This window comes from Mytilus edulis, chromosome 12, assembly GCF_963676685.1.
Source record: "Mytilus edulis chromosome 12, xbMytEdul2.2, whole genome shotgun sequence".
Lineage (NCBI taxonomy): Eukaryota > Metazoa > Mollusca > Bivalvia > Mytilida > Mytilidae > Mytilus > Mytilus edulis.
This window is the reverse complement of record NC_092355.1, coordinates 77,060,162-77,087,510: the sequence shown is the minus strand read 5'-3', so window position 1 is coordinate 77,087,510 and position 27,349 is coordinate 77,060,162. Positions and strand designations below refer to the sequence as shown.

The window sequence follows — 27,349 nt, the reverse complement described above, 5'->3', positions numbered from 1 at the left end:
GGATTCCATGGCTGACACAGTCTGCTACTATCACCAGACCTTTTGATGTTGTCACAATATCTCTAGGGTCAAAAGGTCGTTTGGTAGAATTGATTGAAGGGTGACCTTGATAAATCCACTTAAGCGTACCATCTTGTCCTAAATTGATTATTCTCCCGGAATCGTCTGCTATAACATCAATCACCACAATATCTTTATTTGTATTGGTGGTTATTCTGTACGGAAATGTTAACATTTCGTCTCCAAAGGATTGTTTCTGTTTTCCATCCATTCCATAGACCATGACTTTTCTGAAGCTATCGTCTCCCAACTTATACATATGTCCACGATCAGTAACACCTAACAGAATTCTGTTGTCTTTCGTGACATGAATAGCGCGAGGCAAAAGGCCAGTTGAAACGGAGAATACCGATTTGATTTTCCCAGACTTCATTAGCATTTTGACCTCACATGTGTCACGCATTGACAAGAAAATATCATTGTTAGATGAATTAGACATGTCAAAGATGTCCGCAGAAATCTCATGTAAAGTTTTGATATTGTTATCTTCAAAGGTTATCTGTCGTAATATTTTAGTGTTGAAATTTGAAATCCAGATGGACGTCTCACCAAGGATACGTAAACGGTATATAAAACTCAAGTCAGAATCGTAACTATTAACAACTGTCAAGGTTTCATTAGGATTTTTATATTCCGTAATTACTCCAAATAATTTCGCCATGTTTTCTGTACTCAAATCCCCTTTTTTGAATTCCATTTTGTCCTTTTTAGCCTGATCACGTAGGCTCTTAGCATATTTTTTTACCATATCAATAGTTTCTTTTTCTGATTGGTCGATTCTGATAAGTATGTCTGATTCTGGTGATTGGCCTTTCTTTGCCATATTGCATGAATAATAATCTCTGCAATCAAAGGTTAAGATCAGATTTACAAATGCTCACAGTTTTTCACTTTAATGCTTTGTCTGATTTCATGTTTTCACATGTTATGAAAAAGCTGATCTTGTGCTAGTACTGTGCAGAACTTGTTAGATTTGTAGTTCCAACTTCCTGTTCTTCTAGAGAACAAATTCTTCCTTGGTATGTGGCTGAATAACGCAATGAACAACTATTTCACACAGTCAATTTACTTTAATCCTATCCAGTTAAAAAAATAGCAATATTTTACTACACAGGTAAAAGGAAAGTAATGTTTAAATATATCTTTGTTTATAGCAACAATATAAACAGTTCTAAAAATAGAATGCTAACAATTTAAATTTATTTGTTGAAATATTGATTATTGATTTTTATTCTCAAGATGGATCTTCCTGGCTTTTAAACATTTAAACTTATTTTTAAATGTTCTTTCATATCAAAATAGATCTAAAATAAGGAGGAGGGGGACAGAAAGGGAGGACCATACTCAGACACTATCTTTTTAGAAAATAAATTGATGGAAATTGTGAGAGGGGGGAAAGTTAGGTATTAAGAAAAATAAACTGTTATGTGATTTTAAACATTTTTTTGAAACGAAGGCATTTTTAATAGTTGATAATGCAAGAAGCATTTATATAGGGGAAGGTGTCACTTTTAAAGCAACATGAATTATATGAAAAGGGGGGGGGGGGGGGATGGTTGAAGTCCTTCTAATGGTTCTGTACAAAATCATTGATCTTGACTATTTTTTGTTCATTGTTTGCTTTGTTAGTAAGGTTATTTCTTGGTGGAAGTCTGCTCTCCCAGTTGAACTATTTGATATTTTTGAATATTTCTGGTATCTTTTTATGTTTAATAGATTTTGCATCACAATTAGATTAATAAAATATTCAGGGAAACATGCTGATATATGAAATTGAAATGCAGTGTACTATAGCAATGTATAGTATGTGTATAATAACGATAAACAAAAATATACATGTATTACTCTCTGTCTGGAATTTTGCTATATATATTTGAAAATATGAAATTGTAAATTATTATATATTAAAATTAAAGACAAACTTATGACCAAATAGTACTGTGTTTTATTAGCAGTGTTCTCCCTATGGCCTTTAAGCACAGTTGTACTCTGTGCTAAATTTCTACCATGTTGCTTATAATCTTGGATGATTTTATAATAGAATGTATAGGGGCCATGGTGCTCACATTTTTTTTTTTTTTTTTTTTTTTTTAAACCAGTGCTATGTTAATTTCCATGATGCTATTTAAAAATTCTGGGGAGAACACAGATTTAGGTCCTCAAGACTTCAAAAAAAAATGTAATACATGTATTATAGCAAATTGTAAGTTTATAACACACAACACTAACACTATCAAAAAGTAAATACAGTATCATAAAATTTTAGTTTTATATTTTCAGCTAAAAAAATGTCCCAAAGCAATACCATTGTGGCTGTTATTATCCAGACTAGAGGAAAAGAATGGACAGTTAATTAAAGCTAGATCAATCTTAGAGAAAGCTAGACTAAAAAATCCTCAGGTCCCAGATCTATGGTAAGAAACAAGATGGCATTTTATCATTCACATACTGTGCAACCTGTGTTACACACTGGGGGACCAGAGAAAAAATGTTGGATTAAGCAGGGTGTTGGAATACTTTTAAAAGTCTGTTCAGCAATGATAGGCCTAATTGGGACCCTGAAAAATGTCAGTTATAATGTTGGAATATATCGTTCTCAACCACAATAAGTGATAAATGTGCATGTTTACATATGATGAAGACATAATCTTTCAATCGAGCTGGCATGTCAGTTAACTGCTAGTAGTCTGTTGTTATTTATGTATTACATGTATTGTCATTTTATTTATTTTCTTTTGTTACATCTTTTGACATCGGACTCAGACTTCTCTTGAACTGAATTTTAATGTGCGTATTGTTATGTGTTTACTTTTCTATATTGGCTAGAGGTATAGGGGGAGGGTTGAGATCTCATAAACATGTTTAACCCCGCTGCAATTTTGCGCCTGTCCCAAGTCAGGAGCCTCTGGCCTTTGTTCGTCTTGTATGATTTTTAATTTTAGTTTCTTGTGTATAATTCGGAGTTTAGTATGACGTCCATTATCACTGAACTAGTATATATTTGTTTAGGGGCCAGCTGAAGGACGCCTCTGGGTGCGGGAATTTCTCATTACATTGAAGACCTGTTGGTGACCTTCTGCTGTTGTTTTTTTCTATGGTCGGGTTGTTGTCTTTTTGGCACATTCCCCATTTCCATTCTCAATTTTATGTGATATTGAGTTATATTTAACAACGTATTTTTTAAGGGATAAGGGGTTTGTCGTTTAGTGGTCTTTAGTAATCGACCTACTGTATCTGTATCACTAGTCTGTCAGCACTGAGGTTTGAATCCTCCACGTGGCAGGTGAGTTCAGCTCCAATCTTGATTGACAAGGATTGCATTAGTTTTCCTACTGACGTGGCAGGTGAGTTCAGCTCCAAATTTGATTGACAAGGATTGCATTAGTATTCCTACTGACGTGGCAGGTGAGTTCAGCTCCAATCTTGATTGACTAGGATTGCATTAGTATTCCTACTGACGTGGCAGGTGAGTTCAGCTCCAATCTTGATTGACTAGGATTGCATTAGTTTTCCTACTGACGTGGCAGGTGAGTTCAGCTCCAATCTTGATTGACTAGGATTGCATTAGTTTTCCTACTGACGTGGCAGGTGAGTTCAGCTCCAATCTTGATTGACTAGGATTGCATTAGTTTTCCTACTGACGTGGCAGGTGAGTTCAGCTCCAATCTTGATTGACTAGGATTGCATTAGTTTTCCTACTGACGTGGCAGGTGAGTTCAGCTCCAATCTTGATTGACTAGGATTGCATTAGTTTTCCTACTGACGTGGCAGGTGAGTTCAGCTCCAATCTTGATTGACTAGGATTGCATTAGTATTCCTACTGACGTGGCAGGTGAGTTCAGCTCCAATCTTGATTGACTAGGATTGCATTAGTTTTCCTACTGACGTGGCAGGTGAGTTCAGCTCCAATCTTGATTGACTAGGATTGCATTAGTTTTCCTACTGACGTGGCAGGTGAGTTCAGCTCCAATCTTGATTGACTAGGATTGCATTAGTTTTCCTACTGACGTGGCAGGTGAGTTCAGATCCAATCTTGATTGACTAGGATTGCATTAGTTTTCCTACTGACGTGGCAGGTGAGTTCAGCTCCAATCTTGATTGACTAGGATTGCATTAGTTTTCCTACTGACGTGGCAGGTGAGTTCAGCTCCAATCTTGATTGACTAGGATTGCATTAGTTTTCCTACTGACGTGGCAGGTGAGTTCAGCTCCAATCTTGATTGACTAGGATTGCATTAGTTTTCCTACTGACGTGGCAGGTGAGTTCAGCTCCAATCTTGATTGACTAGGATTGCATTAGTTTTCCTACTGACGTGGCAGGTGAGTTCAGATCCAATCTTGATTGACTAGGATTGCATTAGTTTTCCTACTGACGTGGCAGGTGAGTTCAGCTCCAATCTTGATTGACTAGGATTGCATTAGTTTTCCTACTGACGTGGCAGGTGAGTTCAGCTCCAATCTTGATTGACTAGGATTGCATTAGTTTTCCTACTGACGTGGCAGGTGAGTTCAGCTCCAATCTTGATTGACTAGGATTGCATTAGTTTTCCTACTGATAGTCAGTGGTTCTCTATAGCTTTCTCCAATAATAACAACTGACCACCAAGAAATAACATAATAGTTCTGAAAGTGGTGTAAACAATCAATCAATCAATATTTACCTCCTGCTTTCCGATAGTTTGAATTGTGAGATGTAGAATACATAGCATGACACAATATAAAAAAAGAACATGTGGTATGATTGTCAATGAGACAACTCTCCACAAGAGACCAAAATAAAACAGATTTTACTTCAAACAATTTTTTTAAGATGGTACCAAACACAGTGACTAAAATTAATTTGGCTCATTTAATTTCATAAAATTTTTACAGCATACTTTGACAAAAATACCAAAAAAAGTCCAAAAATTTGAACCACACACTCTATCAGAATTTTTTTTATTAGATATATAGCAGTTTGACAAACACTTATTTTGACAATTGAAGCTTTATATTTCTATAACAATAGAAGGTGATTAAAACGTTAAGCTGGTTTTTACAGAGTCATCTCCTTTTAGTGTTATATAGATAGAGGAAGATGTGGTATGAGTGCTAATCAGACAACTCTCCATCCAAATAACAATTTATAAAGGTTAACCATTATAGGTCTAAGTACGGTCTCCAACACAGAGCCTTGGCTCACACTGAACAGCAAGCTATAAAGGGCCCAAAAAATTAGTAATGTTAAACCATTCAAATTTGAAAACCAACGGTCTAATCTATATAAAAACGAGAAACGAGAAACATACATGAACTACATAAACAAACGACAACTATCTTAAATGGTTTTTGACTAGAGAACGGTCTAATTATAATTTCTCTGTGTTAAAATGCTAAACCTGTTTCTTTGTAGGTTGGAGGCAGTTAGGGTAGAGAACAGAGCTGGCTTAAAGAATATTGCTCAAAATTTGATGGCACGAGGTAGGCTCAAATGAAATATTGGGAATATGAACATCAATTTTCAATTGTCAAAAAGAAGCCTAAATATTGTTGATGAATATTACATTGTACTATGAAGTTCATAAATATTCATTGAATACCATTTTTTATGCCCCACCTATGATAGTGGAGGGGCATTATGTTTTTGGTCTGTGCCTCCGTTTGTCCGTCTGTCCCGCTTCAGGTTAAAGTTTTTGGTCAAGGTTGTTTTTTATGAAGTTGAAGTTCAATCAACTTGAAACTTAGTACACATGTTCCCTACGATATGATTTTAATTTTAATGCCAATTTTAGAGTTTTTACCCCAATTTCATGGTCCACTGAACATAGAAAATGCTAGTGTGAGTGGGGCATCCATGTACTGGGGACACATTCTTGATTTTATGAATAGTTCAATCTTGAAGTTTTCAACCAAGTACATATTTTCTAAATATATATGCAGACTTTTACAATATCAAATATTCACCTACATAATTTTCCATGAAAATTTATATCCAAGAAAACTATAAAGGAATCCACACTAATTCAGTGTATCAATTCTATACAAAAACTCTCCAAACTTATTTTGCAGTAGCACCACTTAATTAATAATGAGCAAAATTTGATCTTTTTCAGCTCTACAAGAATGTTCAAATTCTGGAATATTGTGGGCAGAATCTATAGCTATTGAACCAAGACCACAGAGAAAAACCAAATCAGTCGATGCTTTGAGAAAGTGTGAACATGACCCACATGTATTATTGGCAGCATCAAAGTAAGAAATGATTCTTTGTTCTGTTTTATGAACTCTTGCCTGAGAAATTTATATCTTAGTTTTGAGAAAAAAATCGTGGTCTTGTTAAAAACGATATGATGCCCACTTAGTGTCTTCTGAGGTTTTATTGTACTGTTTGATAATGGTCTTATTGATGCATGTCTTCTTTCATTTATTAATGTTCTGGTCTGAAGGAAAGTCTCTAGACTAGCCATATTTTACAGATACATATTTTTTAGTAAGTAAGGTCCATAGGACAGTCCAATTTCACTGTACTATATGTGCATTTCAAACATAAGTGTCTCTACAGTGATGCCTAAAGGCAAAATATTTTAGAATCCAAAATGTAATACAAAGTTTATTTTACATATGCAAATTCTGGACTGAGGTCCATAAGAAAGTACCTCAGCTAATGGAAATTTATTATACAGATATAAATCTGGGCTAAGAGGAAGATCTGTAAAGCTAAGTATTCCCAGGACAGTCATAGATCCAAAAGAAAGTATCTGGAATAAATATAATTTTATTTTACAGATTTATATGCTGGGCCGAGAGGAAGATCAGTAAAGCAAGAGAATTGATCACCAGAACAGAGGTCCAAAGTAAAGTCCCTGGAATAACTATAATTTATTTTACAGATTTATATTCTGGGCCGAGAGGAAGATCAGTAAAGCTTTAGAATGGTTCACCAGGACTGAGGTCAATAGGAAAGTCCCTGGAATAACTATAATTTATTTTACAGATTTATATTTTGGACTGAGAGGAAGATCAGCAAGGCTAGAGAGTGGTTCACCAGGACTGTGGTCAATGGGAAGTTCCATTTAATAACTATAATTTATTTTACAGATTTATATTCTGGGCCGAGAGGAAGATCAGTAAAGCTAGAGAGTGGTTCACCAGGACTGTGAAGATAGAGCCAGACTTGGGAGATGCCTGGGCCTTTTTCTACAAGTTTGAACTGATGCATGGGGATGAGGTAAAACATTAAGTTAATCATTTCCAAACTTATTAAAATAAAGGTGCTGTATCTACTCTTCATTACAAGAATCTAACATCACTCTGTTTTGCTTTCTGATTTGGTAATCATTACATCAGCCAATGAAATATCTGCCTTTAAATGTTTGAAAGTGTGTATTAATAAGACAATACCAGAGGATCCTGAAAGGTCTATAAAACAGAAAAAAGGTCAGGAAGCTTTTAGTAATTTTAACCCATGCATCTGATATAAAATAGAAAGCTTTTCTTACGATGATCTGACAAAAGGCCGTTTTATTTTCTGTTCTTGTAATTATTACATCAGCCAATGAAATGTCTACCTTTAAATTTATGAAGGTATGTCATGTGTGTATTAAACTAATAACCAGAGGATCCTGAAAGGTCTATAAAACAGAAAGAAGGTCAGAGAATTGTCAACTTCATCTAAAGCTTTGACACAGGATCTTTATTTTAATCAAATGTTAATTATCTACAGTTTAATCTTCATCAAGGTTGTAGAGCTTGTCTGGTTAAAAGCTAAGTTTCTTACCTATATAAAAAATAAACAAATGTGGTATGATTACCAATGAGTGAACTATGCACCAGGGTTCAAAAGACCTGTATATTACAGGCAATTATAAGTCACTGTACAGCATAGTATGTTTTTTTTCTCCTCTCTTTTTTTGTCTCTCCTCATCAAAGTCAGAGAGGTAAGACTTGGTCATGCTGCTTCTGGCATTGGAGGCAGCATGTCAACACTGAAGACCTGTTGGTGGCCTTCTGCTGTTGTCTATTCTATGGTCAGGTTGTTGTCTCTTTGACACATTCCCCATTTCCATTCTCAATTTTACATTCTTTATATTTAATTTTGTGATTAAGTCACTTTAAGGGGAACCACTAAAGGTAAGAAAATTATATTTTACATGCAATTGTATCTAGCATTTGCACATCTCATTTGTAAGGAGTTATTTGGCCCTGTCCCCTGAGTCATGGTCTATTGACTCTGAAACTTTTGTATAGCTATAGTTCACATGTTACAGTTTTTTTATAAGATCAGTTTAAGATGGTAAGATAGGAACTTTGGTATGCATGCAGTATATTAGCAAATTAAGCATATCTCACTTTATACATTCATATCATATGGCCCAGCCCTCTTCGTCATGTTCATTGATTTAGAAACTTTTGCCGTCTTGAGACTAGATGTCAGTTTAAGGGGTAATACTTACAATTATCAATTACATTTTTGTTCAATCAACTTAAACTTAGTTCACATGTTTCCTATGATATGATATTTTTTTCTAATTTTAATGCCAAATTAGAGTTTTTACTTTAATAGTTTCACGTCCTCTAAATATAGAAAATGAAAGTGTTACTGTACTATGGACACATTCTTGTTTTATTGCAACATCCAAGTATACAATTCAGTTATTTTTTATGTTTCTAAAATTTTGTTTTTCAGGAGACACAAAATGAAGTACGTAAAAAGTGTATAAATGCTGATCCACGCCATGGTGAATACTGGTGTCGTGTATCAAAAGACATTCAAAACTGGAGGTTAAAAACCGAACAGATTTTACCTCTGGTATCAGAACTTGCACCATTACCAACATGATGTTATATATTTGTTTATGTATTAATTTTTATATGAATATACATTGTTTTGTGTGGTTAAAGAGGTCAAAAACAAGAAAATGTCAGATGAACTATGAACTTGTACGTGTAATGACCACCATATAGCCATTGAATGAAGAAACATGTCAGAATTTTTATGCTGCTACCACATTAATATGTGCCTGGTGTTAGATTCAGTACCAGCAAAGTTTGGGATATTTGTTCAAATATACCCTTAAAGACATAATTTCAAAATTCGTGGAAAGTATTTTTCTGAGGCTGAGAATTTCAATACCATTTAACTTCATACATATGATACTTTTGAAAATAGAAAGAAAATATATGTTCACATCAGTTTCACATTCTTGATACTTTCTTGGACCAGTTTATTAACCATTTTTAGTTCGTTTGATCTCATTTCTACATTTTTCAATTGTGACGTCAATATCATTTTACTGTTCTCTGAATAAGCTATAAAATGTATGACAAAATATAATATTCAATCTCATGCTTTTGTCCATTGTACAACATTTATCACTGTTATTTGTACATCTAAGACTCATGTAAGAATGTTATTTATCATAGTAGTGCTGAAAGATAGAAATAAATATGGAAATTGGAAATAATGTATTCATTTTCTTGTATATATATTACCAAGGTTTTAAAAGAACTAGAACGCACACATTGATTTCATGTTGAAAGTCTGTAATATGAAGGTTTAACTACAAGTACCACATGAGCTTAACCTTATCAATGTTGAAAATGAGGTCAAGGTCTGATGAACTATGCCAAACAGACATGTACACCTTGCAATCATTTCATACACCAAATATAGTGGTCATATCACTTATTTTTCCTGAAAAAAGATGAAACCAAAAAATCTCAACATTGACTAATTAATCTTGATAATGAGGTCAAGGTCATATAAACCCTGCAAGACGGACATAAACACCTGATGAATCATGAAAATGAGGTCATAGTCAGATGGCACCTGCCAGTTGGACATTCATGTACACCTTACAATCATTACATAAAATAAATATAATAGACTTATTTCTAATCGTATCTGAGAAATGGACTTGACCAGAGAATCATTAACATGTTTACTGATCCATATAATAGGGTCGAGAGATAAACAGTCTGACAGCTAGGCATGAGGACACTTTCAAGGTACACACATACCAAATGTAGTTCTCATAAATTCAAATAAAGATAGAAATTTATAACATAACAAAAATATCTAAGGTCTGCTATCTATTGAAATATAAAGCTTTATACAAATAGTTAACACCACCATCAGATTTCAATCTTCATATGTTGGTAACTGTAACTTTTGTTGCTTAATTCTTCTGAATTTAAGTAAAATATTTGATCATTCAACTTTAACATCAAAAGCCATCAGTACATGAATTTTATCTTAAAACAGAATATGGTAAAACTGCAATAATAGAAGATATGATAGCCTATAGCTGTTATCTGCTGTCTCTTTGACGTATTTCCCATTTCAATTATCAATTTTATGAATTATGTGTAGACATGTTGTCAACATAAAAAGTAAACAAGGAATTTCAGTTTGGAATGTTTAATTGCTATAACAGATAATCTCATGTCTACATGTTTAGATACAAAACATGTTGACCCTGTACCTTTTATAACACTGATTCCAATTTTTCATTGATTTTGTGGGTACAGATGAACTACTGATTCAAATGTTCAACAAATTACAAATTTTCCATGGCTTGTATGTAAAATAAACATATTGACATTTTTCATAATTTTGATTTTCTTCTCTGTGGTCACATATATACATGAACAAAAGGGTTTTTATCTTGCTTTTCAAACTTTGTCTACTTTTTGTGGTTCAGTGTCACACACACAGTTTTTGTGGTCACAGTTTAACACAAACAGTTTTTTGTTCCATAAAGAACTCCATGGAATCTGTTGTGCCTTCTCTTCCTATCCCAGAATCCTTCATTCCACCAAAAGGCATATTCAGATCTCTTACTAGCCAACAATTAGCCCATACTGTTCCAACCTGGGAATAAAGTAAATCAAATAACAACAGTGATTCAGTGCTGTCTTTTTGTAATGTCATGGTATCTATATGTGTCAATGTCATGGTATCTATATGTGTCAATGTCATGGTATCTATATGTGTCAACGTCATGGTATCTATATGTGTCAACGTCATGGTATCTATATGTGTCAATGTCATGGTATCTATATATGTGTCAACATCATGGTATCTATATGTGTCAACGTCATGGTATCTATATGTGTCAACGTCATGGTATCTATATGTGTCAATGTCATGGTATCTATATGTGTGTCAACGTCATGGTATCTATATGTGTCAACGTCATGGTATCTATATGTGTGTCAACGTCATGGTATCTATATGTGTCAATGTCATGGTATCTATATGTGTGTCAACGTCATGGTATCTATATGTGTCAACGTCATGGTATCTATATGTGTCAACGTCATGGTATCTATATGTGTCAACGTCATGGTATCTATATGTGTCAACGTCATGGTATCTATATGTGTGTCAACGTCATGGTATCTATATGTGTCAACGTCATGGTATCTATATGTGTGTCAACGTCATGGTATCTATATGTGTCAATGTCATGGTATCTATATGTGTCAACGTCATGGTATCTATATGTGTCAATGTCATGGTATCTATATGTGTCAACGTCATGGTATCTATATGTGTCAACGTCATGGTATCTATATGTGTCAACGTCATGGTATCTATATGTGTCAACATCATGGTATCTATATGTGTCAACGTCATGGTATCTATATGTGTCAACGTCATGGTATCTATATGTGTCAACATCATGGTATCTATATGTGTCAACGTCATGGTATCTATATGTGTCAACGTCATGGTATCTATATGTGTCAACGTCATGGTATCTATATGTGTCAACGTCATGGTATCTATATGTGTCAACGTCATGGTATCTATATGTGTCAACGTCATGGTATCTATATGTGTCAACGTCATGGTATCTATATGTGTCAACGTCATGGTATCTATATGTGTGTCAACGTCATGGTATCTATATGTGTCAACGTCATGGTATCTATATGTGTCAACGTCATGGTATCTATATGTGTCAACGTCATGGTATCTATATGTGTCAACGTCATGGTATCTATATGTGTGTCAACGTCATGGTATCTATATGTGTCAACGTCATGGTATCTATATGTGTCAACGTCATGGTATCTATATGTGTCAACGTCATGGTATCTATATGTGTGTCAACGTCATGGTATCTATATGTGTCAACGTCATGGTATCTATATGTGTCAATGTCATGGTATCTATATGTGTCAACGTCATGGTATCTATATGTGTCAATGTCATGGTATCTATATGTGTGTCAACGTCATGGTATCTATATGTGTCAACGTCATGGTATCTATATGTGTCAACGTCATGGTATCTATATGTGTCAACGTCATGGTATCTATATGTGTCAATGTCATGGTATCTATATGTGTGTCAACGTCATGGTATCTATATGTGTCAACGTCATGGTATCTATATGTGTCAACGTCATGGTATCTATATGTGTCAATGTCATGGTATCTATATGTGTGTCAATGTCATGGTATCTATATGTGTCAACGTCATGGTATCTATATGTGTCAATGTCATGGTATCTATATGTGTGTCAACGTCATGGTATCTATATGTGTCAACGTCATGGTATCTATATGTGTCAACGTCATGGTATCTATATGTGTCAACGTCATGGTATCTATATGTGTGTCAACGTCATGGTATCTATATGTGTCAACGTCATGGTATCTATATGTGTCAACGTCATGGTATCTATATGTGTCAATGTCATGGTATCTATATGTGTCAATGTCATGGTATCTATATGTGTGTCAACGTCATGGTATCTATATGTGTCAACGTCATGGTATCTATATGTGTCAACGTCATGGTATCTATATGTGTCAATGTCATGGTATCTATATGTGTCAATGTCATGGTATCTATATGTGTCAACGTCATGGTATCTATATGTGTCAATGTCATGGTATCTATATGTGTCAACGTCATGGTATCTATATGTGTGTCAACGTCATGGTATCTATATGTGTCAACGTCATGGTATCTATATGTGTCAATGTCATGGTATCTATATGTGTGTCAACGTCATGGTATCTATATGTGTCAACGTCATGGTATCTATATGTGTCAACGTCATGGTATCTATATGTGTGTCAACGTCATGGTATCTATATGTGTCAACGTCATGGTATCTATATGTGTCAACGTCATGGTATCTATATGTGTCAACGTCATGGTATCTATATGTGTCAACGTCATGGTATCTATATGTGTCAACGTCATGGTATCTATATGTGTCAACGTCATGGTATCTATATGTGTCAACGTCATGGTATCTATATGTGTCAATGTCATTGTTATTCCATCATTAAATCGTTCCTTTGTATAGATGTCTTTTCCCTACTTTATATGTATATCATAAGTTTGGTGCCATGTAGTCATGTTGTCTTATATTTTTGTATACAGTTTTCAGTTTAACTCTATAAATAGTGCTTAACCATGTTGTCCTTATTATCTAGATAAAGTGAGAAAGGTTTCCAAATAATTTGGGCGGGAAAAGGCACACTAGGGTAAAAGAATATCTAAAATGGCCAATACCACAGCATAGATTTGAATCTGAGGCATATTCACCGACAGTAGTGAAAAACAAGCAAATATGTTGAAGTGAGGAAAAAAGGTTAGAAAATGCCAAAAATATACTAGCTTAAGAACCAAACAAAATCCAGCATTCTTGTGTAAGGTGTAATATTACCTGTAATGCCCTAGACACTCTATGTAATACTGAAGCATTTGTTGTCCACACAGTGGCACACAGACCATACTGGACATCGTTAGCTCTCCGTATCACTTCCTCCTCAGTATCAAATGGCATCACACAGGTGACAGGTCCAAATATTTCTTCCTTGATCAGACGAGAGTCGTCAGATACATCTGTTACTATCGTAGGTCGCATGAAATATCCCTAAAATAAAATAAAGATAAAAAATTTGTAAAGCATTATGGTTTCCAGATGTTGGTCAAGAATTTTGAAAAAAAGGGCACATGGTCCCAAAACTAGGAAAACTTTGATATGGGGAGTTGAAAGTCTATGCATTAACTATATATGTAGCTCCATAAGGGGGTTTGAAACCTTTTCACCAAAGTGACACTAGACATTGCTATTATAATAAAACTTTTGAGTCAAATTACACAAAAAATGGTAACCCAGCAAATTACAATTATGCTTCTGCATAAAAAATGTAAAAAAATATTTTCTTATATTGGATGTTCTGTTATGTTTAAAGAATTTAGGCTTTATCTTGATAATTGTCCCTATCATGTATAGAATGTGACATCCATGAACAATTTACCCCTAAAGAACATTAATTCAGGTCAATGCTTAATAAAGATTAACTCAAATCTAACAAGTACATGTATCTTTGATTTAATGTGGCTCGTGGGTACAAAAATGTCAGCAAAAAATTAAACCTTTATTTTTTCATTACAAATTTTATTTTTTACACTATTAGTTATTACTTTATGATATGGTACAAAAATCAACCCAAAAAATTTGATTTATACCCAGGAGCCCCCTTAAGAATTTTTTTTTAAATTTAAGAATATTGATTAGAGATTATACTACTGTAAATTCAGAAATTATTGCGTGCTTTTATTATTGCGATTTTGTCATTTTAGACTTGCATGCTATTTTAATTTTTATGATTTTGAGAAAAATCCTGTTTAATTCATATAAAATATTTCAAAATGTGAGTTTAAATTATTTCGTTTACAACTCTGTCACATTTTTTCCAATAATAAACCTCGCAATAATTTCTGAATTTACAGTAAAATCTAATTTTCTTCACAGGGAATATCAAATTCTTTTAAAATAGCCTACCTGTTTATTTTTATCATGTAAATTCATATCCTCTTTTCCACATAATATTGTTGCCCCCTCTTTTTCAGCCACTTCAACATAACCTTTAACCTTTGCTAAATGTTCTTTACTGATCAATGCCCCTAGGATAGACTTATCATCTTTAGGGTCTCCAACCACTAGCTTCCTGCATAATTATGAAAATAGATCTCAAATGGCCATTTCTGCAAAATGTTTCTTCAACAATGGATGAACATTTAAATATTTGAAAAAGTAAATGTAAAATTTCCTAAAAACAAAATACTTTCAAAATGTGTGAAATCATCTTGTGATCATGAGTGTCAGGAAACTAGGTAGAAAATGTAGGACGAGTTGATTACACAAAACATGTACAGTGTAACCTGGCTTATCCAACACCTGAGTATTCAAACATTATGATCCAAAAACATGTCTATCCTTGTAGAAAAACCTGAGTATTCCGACACCCTGCTTCATCCAACATTTTTTTCTAATACCCTAGTGTGTCGGATTAGACATGTTACACTGTACTTTGTTTCATTAATTTTGCTAAAAAATTACTAAGTTGTCAAGTCTGAAAAAATGAGAAAAAATCCTCAAACAATTCCATAATAACAGGTGCACAACTTCAACATATGTGCAAACTTCCAATGAAGTTTCAGGGAGCTAGGATGAAGGACTTTATCCAACTGGCCAAAAATGGTGCATGGTGTTCAGAACATAATATAAATGAGCAACAATCTAATTGAAATGAAACCCTTGAATTACTCTTGATGCACGACATACAAAAATAAGAGCAATTCAAGGATTTAGTTTTAATTAGATTGCATGAGTAAAAGAAGACTTATTGATTGGTCATGTTGGTTTTTGCATCACTTATCTCATGCATATTGAATAAAGAGTAAAAAGAGATTTGTTGCTTTTAATACTCTGTTAATTTTAAACCATAATAAATGTAAAGTTTTCTGCCTAATGCAATATACCTATAAATGCTCAGTATCAGTATTGGACTTTGATAGTAAACAATTTTTTAAAAAGATAACAAATATATATATAAAGTTCACCTTGTTATTTTTTTTTTCTTTCTAGTAATTTTCTGGGGTTTTTTTTCTTAGGATTTCAAGCTCTCTACATTTTCATATATAACACGAGTATGTAATGTCTTTTGTCCAATCAGACAACCAGACTTCGGTATTTACCTGTCCAACCATATTTTTCTCAGACATCAAGCAAAGGGTTAATGTTGAGCTATGCTTAGTTTAGTATGACATCCATTATCACTGTACTAGTATACATATTTTTTAAGGGGTCAGCTGAAGGACGCCTACGGGTGCGGAAGTTTCTCGCTACATTGAAGACCCATTGGTGGCCTTTGGTTTTTGTCTGCTCTATGGTCAGGTTGTTGTCGCTTTGACACATTCCCCATTTCCTTTCTCAATTTTATTAGAAGTACTTTATAATTTACAGATATATTATTGGGGTGCAGGTGTGGATCAAGACATTTCTACAAAGGAGGTTCCCATACAACCACATTAGCTGTCAAACAAAAATGGGGTTCCAACCCCAAGAAAAAAAACCTGGATCTGCCTCCAGAATGTTATGTTCTCAGTCACCTTCATTCACCTCTATTGTACCTGGTTTCTTCAGAGAATCTCTCCAGGAATCTGGGATACAGTTCTCTCTGTACATAAATTCTACTGGTACACAAACAGATTTCTCCCTGGTTTATAAAACTTGATCTGTTAAAATAGAAAGCATATATCATACATCAAAGCCAAAAAAATTACTAGTCAGGTGAAAATTTAGATGTTATTTCAATTACTTTATTTTAAAAATTTATGTGAATTTCATGTGAAAAAAAAATCATGTGATTGATTTCATGTGAGTTTCAAGTATACCTGTATAAGCTTGTTTGAGGTGAAAATTAAATTCATGTGAAATTGATGTGAGTGAAATCTGCTTGAGTATCACAGAGATTCATGTTTTATCTCTTAATTTTGCTATTCTATTAGACCGTTGGTTTTCCCGTTTGAATGGTTTTACACTAGTAATTTTGGGGTCTTTTATAGCTTGTTGTTAGGTGTGAGCCAAGGCTCCATGTTGAAGGCCTTACATTGACCTGTAATGGTTTACTTTTATAGATTGTGACTTGGATTGAGAGTTGTCTCATTGGCACTCATACCACATCTTCCTATATCTATTTATTCAACTATCTATTAACTTTATGTTATTAACCAATGGATCTTCATTTATCATCAACCATACAAGTTTTGATGGGGTACTAACCTGACTGTTGTAGGAATACATTTGTCTAAATCTGCATCGTTGAATATCACAGCTGGATTCTTGCCCCCTAACTGCAATACACACATTAATATTTCTACACTTTTAAAAACATTATACATATACATAAAACAGGTAAAAAATATTTAACAGACAGAAATGGGAAATTAGATCTGGGCAAATCCAAACTTCATTTTAAATTCAAATCAATTGGCGACTGGTCTGAAAAAATCTCCATGCCTCCTCCAAAGCACCCTAACCTTATTAATTAAACAGGAGTTGAAATTTCTTACTTATCTATTAATCATAATTATTAATTAATATTAACTTTACAAATAGAGCTTGAACATTATAATTCTACACACAAAAAACACATGTGTAACCCAATTAAATATTTAAGGAATGGTGAGCCTAATCGTCTCATGTGTTAGTCCCACCAGTACAATCAAAGAGCTGAAAGCTCTGAAGAAAAATGACGCCACTGTCTCTAATATTGGGATAGTTTTTATGCAAGTCTTGATTTTCACATACCGTAATTAGTTTAACAATGCAACATGTCTCGTAAGCATATAATTGATATTCGTATATGTGTGTGTGTGTGAAGTGAAGGTGACAACTGGCTGTTTTTTTTAAGACAAATGAATAGGTCAAGACTACCTGAATTGTACAAATAAATACTGTAGAAAGGCTTTGTTGTCTCTTTGACACATTCCCCATTTCCATTCTCAATTTTATTGTATATTTCTCACTGGTACATAGTCTGAATCCGGGTCCGTTCGCGCCCACTCATGTTCGCCCCTTTCACTTTCACACCCTACATGTTCGCACCCAATCTTAATTGGTTTTGTGTTTAATAACTCTGTAAGCAAGTGTTTTCTAATAAGTATAATTGTTGTCATTGTCTCAAAATAAAGTGAGACAGCATTTTTTTTTGTGTTGAATAAATCTTAATCATGTTTTAGATAGCGTATTGTTAAAAATTATAATAATCCTTTCTAAATAAAGTGGTATTTTGTCAACGTTTTATTTTGTGTTGAATAACTCTTAATCATGTTTTGGTTAGTGTATTGCTATAACTTTGTTTCATTGACTTCTTTCAAAATGAAGTGAGATTCTGACTATGTTTTTTTCTGTGTGTTGAATAGATTTTATCATGTTTTGGTTATAATAGTGGATTGCTATATTTTGGTTCCTATATTTTATTGTTTTGTTGTTTCAGATCAAAGGGACCAAGCTGTTAAAAACAATTATCTTTTGTGTTTTTCCTTTAAAATCTTCAATGTTTTACTCATACCAAGCTATAAATACATTCAGTATTTACACCAAAGCAATTTAAAACAACAATCATGATTTTCCAATTATTCAACTTGAATTTGAATTAAAATTGGGCACGAATGAGTAGAGTGCAGACAGACCTTGGGTGCGAACGTGCGAGGTGCGAACGTGTAGGGTGCGAACGTGTATTGGGCACGAATAGACCTGATACCACATAGTCTGAACCCCCTTCTCCCACAAAATATTAAGTAAATAATCTTTTTGTTACTGTTATCAAAGGTCTAATGAAACTCAGGTAATTTCAAACACTTGTCAAAGAATCCTAGTCAAACCGGCACCTGGACAAATCAGCACCTGGTTAAATCGACACCTGATATAGTCAATTCGTCACCCATGTTAAATATAAATTTGAACAGTATTTTAAGCAAAAAGAGTAAAAATAAGTAAGGGGTTGCCAGAATTTTTTTCAGTATTTAAGCAAAAAGAGTTAAATACTAACTTTCACATTTTTGGGTGTTCATGTACATTTTGTATATATTTATTTTTCTCAACTTAATGACTTTTTTGGTGTATTTTTAATGATATATATATGAGTAGTCAAAATAATTATTACGTCTGGCAAGGCTTTTTAAATTTTATTCTGGGACACCTTTCTATGACCGCAAGGCTATGTTAATTTTTTTCTGGGACGCCTTCCTACGAAGCCTTCCTACGAACTTCGTAGGAAGACATCACAGAAAAAAAATAAAATAGCCTTGCCAGACGTCATAATTATTTGGACTAATAAATGAGATATTGGATATTTTTATGCATTATTTAAACCAGTTGAGCATTTTACAGGATTGTTTGTTTAATGCTTTTTAAACTTTACTGAAAAAAACACCTTAAATTTGCTTATTATTTGGCATGAAAGTTTGATTTATTGAAAGGGACTCACAGTTTTCCATTTTATTTTAATAATTGTCTAATTGTTAAAACAACAGCTTGGGTAAGGGCTTCGTTGTTTACCTTTATACACAACAACATAATTTCACTTTGGTTTCGTTGTTTACCTAAATACACAACAACATATTCACTATGTACTTGGTAACAGTTATTAATTAATTGAATAGAAAATATTATAACAAATATTATTGGATGCCGAATTGACGTCAAATAGGTGCCGATTTGACTAGATGCCAATTTAACCAGGTGCCGACTTAACTTGTACGTCTCAATTCCTCTGCGATCGTTTGCGGTATTTTCTTGAGAAAAACCTATTTTCCATCATCAAAGAGAAGAAGAAACTGCTTGAAAATGATTCTGGAACGCTTCATGATTGTTAAAATAAGTTAAATTCACTCAAAAAACAATTTTAAAACTTGCGATGTTTAAACAGAAAGTTTCAAAAGCACGTGTAAAAGAAGAAATTAACCGGTGAGAGTGGAAATCCGTACATAACAGATATCACTATAGTACGACTTTGAAAGCAAAACAGTTCCATCATTTTGTAAAACAGTCTTTAATATACCTATCATATTAATGTTTGAAGGGTCTTAAGGTTATTCAAACCATAAAAGTCGGTATAAAACACCAAAACGGAATGAACAATACCCGATTACGTTTTGTAGTTTACAAATTCTAAACTGGTTCCCGTAAAACTACAACACTTTGTTCGAGTGTAGTGGAATACAAGCAGAAACCAGTTAGTTTGTAAACTGGTTCCTGACTGATTACTACACGATGACCTCTCATGCATAATGATAACACAAGCAAATTCCAGTTTGTATAGAAAATAGTAAATACGAAACCAAGCGCGGTAGGCAGAGAAATGTAATGAAGTTCAGGTCGCCAGTAATGGAACAATGACTGCATCATTTTCCAAAAACCACAGAATGGCAGCTCACCTCTAATAACAGCTTCTTACAGAACAGTGCTGCCAAACTCTCAAACGTTTGGCTGTAGCCGTTCTAATAGTTGACAACAACTTACCTCTAATGATAGTTTTTTACGGAATGGTGCTGCCGACGCCCTCAGACGTTTGGCTGTAGCAGTTCTAATAGTGGACAACAACTCACCTCTAATGATAGTTTTTTACAAAACGGTGCTGCCGACGCCCTCAAACGTTTGGCTGTAGCAGTTCTAATAGTGGACAACAACTTACCTCTAATGACAGTTTTTTTACAGAATGGTGCTGCAGACGCTCTCAGAAGTATAGCTGTAGCAGTTCTAATAGTGGACAACAACTTACCTCTAATGATAGTTTTTTACAGAATGGTGCTGCCGACGCCCTCAGACGTTTGGCTGTAGCAGTTCTAAAAGTGGACAACAACTTACCTCTAATGATAGTTTTTTACAGAATGGTGCTGCCGACACCCTTAAACGTATAGCTGTAGCAGTTCTAATAGTGGACAACAACTCACCTCTAATGATAGTTTTTTACAGAATGGTGCTGCCGATGCCCTCAAACGTTTGGCTGAAGCAGTTCTAATAGTGGACAACAACTCATCTCTAATGACAGTTTTTTACAGAATGGTGCTGCCGACGCCCTCAAACATTTGACTGTAGCAGTTCTAATAGTGGACAACAACTTACCTCTAATGACAGTTTTTTACAGAATGGTGCTGCCGACGCCCTCAAACGTTTGGCTGTAGCAGTTCTAATAGTGGACAACAACTTACCTCTAATGATAGTTTTTTACAGAATGGTGCTGCCGATGCTCTCAGATGTTTGGCTGTAGCAGTTCTAATAGTGGACAACAACTTACCTCTAATGATAGTTTTTCACAGAATGGTGCTGCCGACGCCCTCAAACATTTGGCTGTAGCAGTTCTAATAGTGGACAACAACTCATCTCTAATGATAGTTTTTTTACAGAATGGTGCTGCCGATGCCCTCAAACGTTTGACTGTAGCAGTTCTAATAGTGGACAACAACTTACCTCTAATGACAGTTTTTTACAGAAAGGTGCTGCTAACGCTCTCAGATGTTTGACTGTAGCAGTTCTAATAGTGGACAACTTACCTCTAATGATAGTTTTTTACAGAATGGTGCTGCCGACGCCCTCAAACGTTTGACTGTAGCAGTTCTAATAGTGGACAACAACTTACCTCTAATGATAGTTTTTTACAGAATGGTGCTGCCGACGCTCTCAGACGTTTGACTGTAGCAGTTCTAATAGTGGACAACAACTTACCTCTAATGATAGTTTTTTACAGAATGGTGCTGCCGACGCCCTCAAACGTTTGGCTGTAGCAGTTCCACCAGTGAATGATACTAAAGGAATGTCTGGATGCTTTACTATGGCTTCTCCGGCCTTTGGTCCAACACCAAATACTAAATTTACTACACCAGGTGGAAGTCCTAAATAAATATCAATTTTACCATAGTTATTTAATATCTGATTAATAAAATTGAGAATGGAAATGGGGAATGTGTCAAAGAGACAACAACCCAACCATAGAAAAAACAACTGTAGAAGGTCACCAACAGGTCTTCAAATGTAGTGAGAAATTCCCGCACCCGTCGGCGTCCTTCAGCTGGCCCCTAAACAATTATATACTAGTTCAGTGATAATGAACGCCATACTTATTTCCAAATTGTACACAAGAGACTAAAATTAAAATAATACAAGACTGACAAAGGCTAGAGGCTCCTGACTTTGGACAGGCTCAAAAATGTGGCGGGGTTAAACATGTTTATGAGATCTCAACCCTCCCTCTATACCTCTAGCCAATTTAGAAAAGTAAACGCATAACAATACGCACATTTAAAATTCAGTTCAAGAGAAGTCCAAGTCTGATGTCAGAAGATGTAACCAAAGAAAATAAACAAAATGACAATAATACATAAATAACAACAGACTACTAGCAGTTAACTGACATGCCAGCTCCAGACTTCAATTAAACTGATTGAAAGATTATGATTTCATCATATAAATACCAGGCACAATCCTTTCCGTTAGGGGTTTAGTATCATACCATCATAACATATATGAGAAGAACATGACCTGTGTCACGCCAACAACTGGTTTTTGAATAAATGTGTTTAGTTCCGATGCAAAGACCCTATAAGCATGATAAGTGAATCAATATTAACGCCAAAATATGCAATCTTTAATGACCTGACAACAGTATCGTAACTATATCCCTTCTTAATAAGTCTATTTAAACATGTTAAAGGTTTTGTTAGTTTCTGAGGTGAATATACTGACATTTTTATAAAGAATATTTTCACAAAAAATTGGATGTGAAATACCTGAACATATAAGAAGACTGCATGTTGAGCTATATTTACGAATGATGTCCTTAATTAAACATGTTATATAGACCTTATTCCTTCAATCTTTCATATAATCATCATTGTTTTAATTAAATCTCATAAAGTTTAATAAATTTTACGAATCTTTTATCAAAATAACTTTTTTATGAATTCATTTTTATTCCAGAAATACTAAAGTTTCTGTTTTTCCAAGGTTAATGTTAAATTAACCAGGAATTAAATTTTCAAAGAAAAACATTTTCTTTAAAACTTTCTAAAAAGAATTACCACAATCATCATGATCATTTTATCATTTGTATATTTATCACATTAATTGAAAATTTGTATATTTATCACATTAATTGAAAATTTGTATATTTACTACATTCATTGAAAATTTGTAAATTTACCACATTCAATGAAAATTTGTATATTTATAATTACCACATTCATTGAAAATTTGTATTTACCACATTCATTGAAAATTTGTATATTTACCACATTCATTGAAAATTTGTATATTTACCACATTCATTGAAAATTTGTATATTTACCACATTCATTGAAGATTTTAGCTAGCATCCATGCTGTGACTGAAGTCATTTCACTTGGCTTGGCAACCACTGTGTTTCCTGCTGCGATGGCTGGGGCAAGTTTAAAGGTCAGTAGATACAATGGTAGATTCCAAGGACTGATGAGGCCAGCAACACCCACTGGATGTTTGATTGTGTAATTAAAGGCATCAACTCCATCCATAACTGATGACCTGTAGTAATATATATACATGTATTAGATCTCGAAAAAAAAAGCCCACTGGATGTTTGATTGTGTAATTATAAGCATCAAACTCTGTCCATAACTGATGACCTGTAGTAATATATATATATTAGATCTCATAAAAGTGTTAAACCCCACCACATACAGTATTTACGCCTGTCCCAAGTCAGGAGCCTCATGCTGGCCTTTGTTTGACTTGTATGTTGTTTTTTTATTTTAGTTAATTTATATATTTTGAAGTTAAGCATGTTTAGTGTACGTCTAATTCCAGAGAACTAGTTCACATCTTTGTGGGGCTGTATAAAGCCGGCCTGTCCCAAGTCAGGAGCCTCATGCTGGCCTTTGTTTGACTTGTATGTTGTTGTTTTTTATTTTAGTTAATTTATATGTTTTGAAGTTAAGCATGTTTAGTGTGATGACCAATTCCAGAGAACTAGTTCACATCTGTGTGGGTCTGTCTAAAGCCCGCCTTGGGATGTGGGATCCTATTGCTGTGTTGAAGAGCCATTAGTGGCCTTAGGCTGTTTTCTGCTCTTTGATCGTTGTGTTGTCTCTGTGACACATTCCCCACATATCCATTCTCAATTTTATATAACAGGAAATTTTATTGGACTGAAGATAAAACCTTTCATAGTTTGAGTAATACAAATTATACAAAATCAACCATTGATGTTAAAAGAAAAACCTTACATTTTATTCACAGATAAACAGTTTTGGTTCATTTGTTTTTTTTGCCTTTTTTACTCTAAAAAATTCTAGTTTACCACATGCCACGTATTCCAACTAGTATGTGCCTGTCCTTCATCAGGGGCTTTTAATTTTAATTGTTTGTTGATGTTTCATGTGTAAATCATATTTGTTTTGCATTAACAGTATTGTTTTGTATATAAATCACAAGTCAAAGGGAAACTACTCTTTAAGGTGGTAGACCTAGGTTAAGGGAAATAACTCTTAAAATCATCAGTACGTTTGTTTCAACCATTTTCAAAAACATATTCTAAGCTTCTAGGTTACATAGATTATTTTCAATCTGTTTCAGGTAAATGCTTAAAATATATTGGTGAACTTGACTTTTACAAACGCTTGACTGATTTAAAGAGTTATCTCCCTTAACCTAGGTCTACCTCCTTAAACAAAATATTTTTTTGTCCAATTCATCTCTAAAACTACAGAGATTTCTTTTCAATCAAACCAAATTACATTGAAATATAGTCCTTTTAATGCTGTTTTCATCTTGACAGTTGCCAAATGTCTCCATTTTTTATCTCACAAATCTGGTTCTACCCTCATACTAATAGACAACTGCTATCCTCAACTTGAAAAGTACTCTCTATAGCTTATTGATAATAGCTAATGTATAAAAAAAAAGCTGTGTTATAATCGCCATTGAGACAAATATCAACCAGAGACCAATGATATAGAAGTAAGAACTAAGCTTAAGGTCATCAGCCATTTGTCAGCTAGGATAAAATTTGAAAAAAAGGCAGGATAGGAGTTTTGAGTTAAAAAAACCAGGATATGCAACTTGACAAAAAAAAATGCAGGATGACAACTTATGTAAAACAAGTCAGGATAGGGGTATAAAAAAGGCAGGACCTAATAGAGTGACACCTTAAAAGGCAGTCCTGACAGACTACAACTAAATAATAAGGCAGAACAATTTTTTTTTCTACCCATAAAATCAAATGGTTGCTCCCTTACTTGTTTGTATCATGTAATATACTGGTTGCAAATGTCCTGATATTGTGAACAGCTCTAGGTATGTCAACAGCTTTAGCCAACCAGATTGGCTTTCCTTGATCATGTGATTCTTGTTCAGCAAAAGACTGTAGTTGTGATTCTAAACGGTCTGCTATTTTTAACATGATGCGTGAACGTTCCTGTACTGGTGTAGATGACCATCTGTAATTAATAAAATGAAAATTAAGCTTATAATCTATTGGTGTAACAATTAACTCAGGGTTCTCAATTAAGGATTTTTGAAGGCAAGTCCAGGGCTCTTCATTTTTTGCCATGGTAAATCCAACAGTAAAAAGAAGATATTTTATTGCAATATAATTTATAATTTTAGTCTAATAAAACAATGAAATGACATCAAAATCTGATTTCTTTAAAACTTTTGATATAAACATGAAAAAATTATGATATATGTGTTCCGTTTACACAAAATATTTCAATCTTGATGCTTCTTTACCCTCATCAGCTCCATAATGGGGGTGTACATGTATCTGACCGAAATAACATTCAATGACATTGCAATTTCACAATGAACAAAGAATTAACAAGAATGTGTCCAAAGTACACGGATGCCCCACTCGCACTATCCTTTACCATGTTCCATGGACCGTGAAATTGGGTAATAATCTAATTTTGGCATTCAAATTAGAAAGATTATACTATAGGGAGCATATGTACTAAGTTTCAAGTTGATTGGACTTCAATTTTATCAAAAACTTCCTTGACCAAAATCTTTAACCTGAAACTCCCACTTTCATTTTCTATGTTCAATGGACCGTGAAATTGGGGTCAAAACTATAATTTGGCTTTAAAATTAAAAAGATCATATCATAAGCAACAAGTTTACTAAGTTTCAAGTTGATTGGACTTCAGCTTCATCAAAAACTACCTTGACCAAAAACTTTAACCTGAACTCACACTTTCATTTTCTATGTTCAGTGAACCGTGAAATTGGGGTAAAAAGTCTAATTTGGCTTTAAAATTAAAAAGATCATATCATAAGCAACAAGTGTACTTAGTTTCAAGTTGATTGGACTTCAGCTTCATTGAAAACTACCTTGACTAAAAACTTTAACCTGAACGGACGCACAGACGGACAGACGAACAGAAGCACAGACGGACGAACGGAGCCACAGACCAGAAAACATAATGCCCCTTTACTATCATTAGGTGGGGCATAAAAATGTCTTGCACGTTGATCTTTTTACCGATTTCACGAAACATGATGAATAACAAACCTTTTTCACGGCTGCATGTGAAATCAAAATGGCAAAACATGTTCCACGAAAATACCACTTTACCACCGTCCGCAATATATAAATGATTGTTGTTTGAAGTCGATAGTTCAAGTGGCCCATATTCTCTTGTCAATTAGTGCAGATTTCCAAATAGGGATAGATGTATAAAAGTATCAAAACCCTCAAAAAATTAATAACACTAACAGTCATTAACAGTGTGCAATACTTGTATCAAATTCCTGTTGATCAAGAGTTGATTGATTTAGCATCTATGTAGCACTTTGTTCCATCCTAAGCAAGAGAGTTTCCCTGCCCTTTGGTCATGTGACATTGCGAAAACACCAGCAGAGAACTTAAAGCATTATAGATATAGATATTCTCAATTAAAACTTTTTGACTTTGACCTACTTTTGGAAAGCTTTCTTAGCTGCATCTACGGCTTTATTTATGTCTGTTTCGTCACTATCAGGAATCTTTGCCCAAACTGAACCTGTTGAAGGGTCAAAACTGTCAATATGTGAATTTGTAGGGACAAATTCACCGTTAATAAAATTTTCAATAACCAACATATCACTCATTATGGTCGTTCTGTTCATAAATGGTAAAGTCGAAAGAGGTTCCGAAATCGTCCTTGACCTTATTGACAATTTTTCTTCATCAAAATTTTGATTGGACAATACTGGAGGTTTGGTTTTTAGACTGGTAACAAAGAAACCAGAAGTATATTTAACCTATATGAAAGAGGGACAAAAAGGAAGAACCAATATTAAAAACTTATTGTCATGTAATTTGTCATAAACAAGAAAATAAACTAACTGAATAACAGGCAAATAAGTCATAATTTAGTTAAAAGTCTTAGATTCATAAATTAATTTACTTTGTTCATTCTCGAAAACAAGGCTACGTATTACCCCCAAAGGTGGATTTTTAAAAATAACTCATCACG

General features: G+C 34.1%; 2 protein-coding genes across 2 annotated transcripts in view; one reads left to right on the top strand and one right to left on the bottom strand.

Annotated features, from left to right (window-relative positions):
• Positions 1-9,500, top strand: part of LOC139497204 (pre-mRNA-processing factor 6-like) — a 40,125-nt gene extending 30,625 nt beyond the window's left edge. The window contains exons 20-24 of the mRNA XM_071285313.1: positions 2,341-2,474; positions 5,453-5,520; positions 6,153-6,291; positions 7,138-7,267; positions 8,726-9,500. Of these exons, the coding sequence (XP_071141414.1) occupies positions 2,341-2,474; positions 5,453-5,520; positions 6,153-6,291; positions 7,138-7,267; positions 8,726-8,878 (624 nt within the window). The 3' untranslated portion in view covers positions 8,879-9,500. The remainder of the gene's footprint in view (positions 1-2,340; positions 2,475-5,452; positions 5,521-6,152; positions 6,292-7,137; positions 7,268-8,725) is intronic.
• A 943-nt stretch (positions 9,501-10,443) lies between these two features.
• Positions 10,444-27,103, bottom strand: LOC139499181 (2-aminomuconic semialdehyde dehydrogenase-like). The gene is made up of 9 exons (XM_071287862.1): positions 26,812-27,103; positions 25,130-25,330; positions 23,206-23,417; positions 21,588-21,754; positions 17,142-17,212; positions 16,490-16,594; positions 14,859-15,024; positions 13,734-13,943; positions 10,444-10,912 (listed from the first exon to the last, which is right to left on the bottom strand). Exons 1-9 carry the CDS (start codon positions 26,997-26,999, stop codon positions 10,766-10,768), a joined length of 1,467 nt encoding a protein of 488 aa, XP_071143963.1. The 5' UTR covers positions 27,000-27,103; the 3' UTR covers positions 10,444-10,765.
• Between the last annotated feature and the right edge of the window lie 246 nt (positions 27,104-27,349).

Bases quoted from the DNA above. Each gene is read 5' to 3' on its own strand.
- LOC139499181 (XM_071287862.1), bottom strand. From the start codon at position 26,999: ATGAACAGAACGACCATAATGAGTGATATGTTGGTTATTGAAAATTTT. The intron at 25,331-26,811 runs GTAGGTCAAAGT...TATTAATTACAG, and splicing joins GCTAAGAAAGCTTTCCAAAA to ATGGTCATCTACACCAGTAC. The intron at 23,418-25,129 runs GTAAGGGAGCAA...ATATTACTACAG, and splicing joins ATATTACATGATACAAACAA to GTCATCAGTTATGGATGGAG.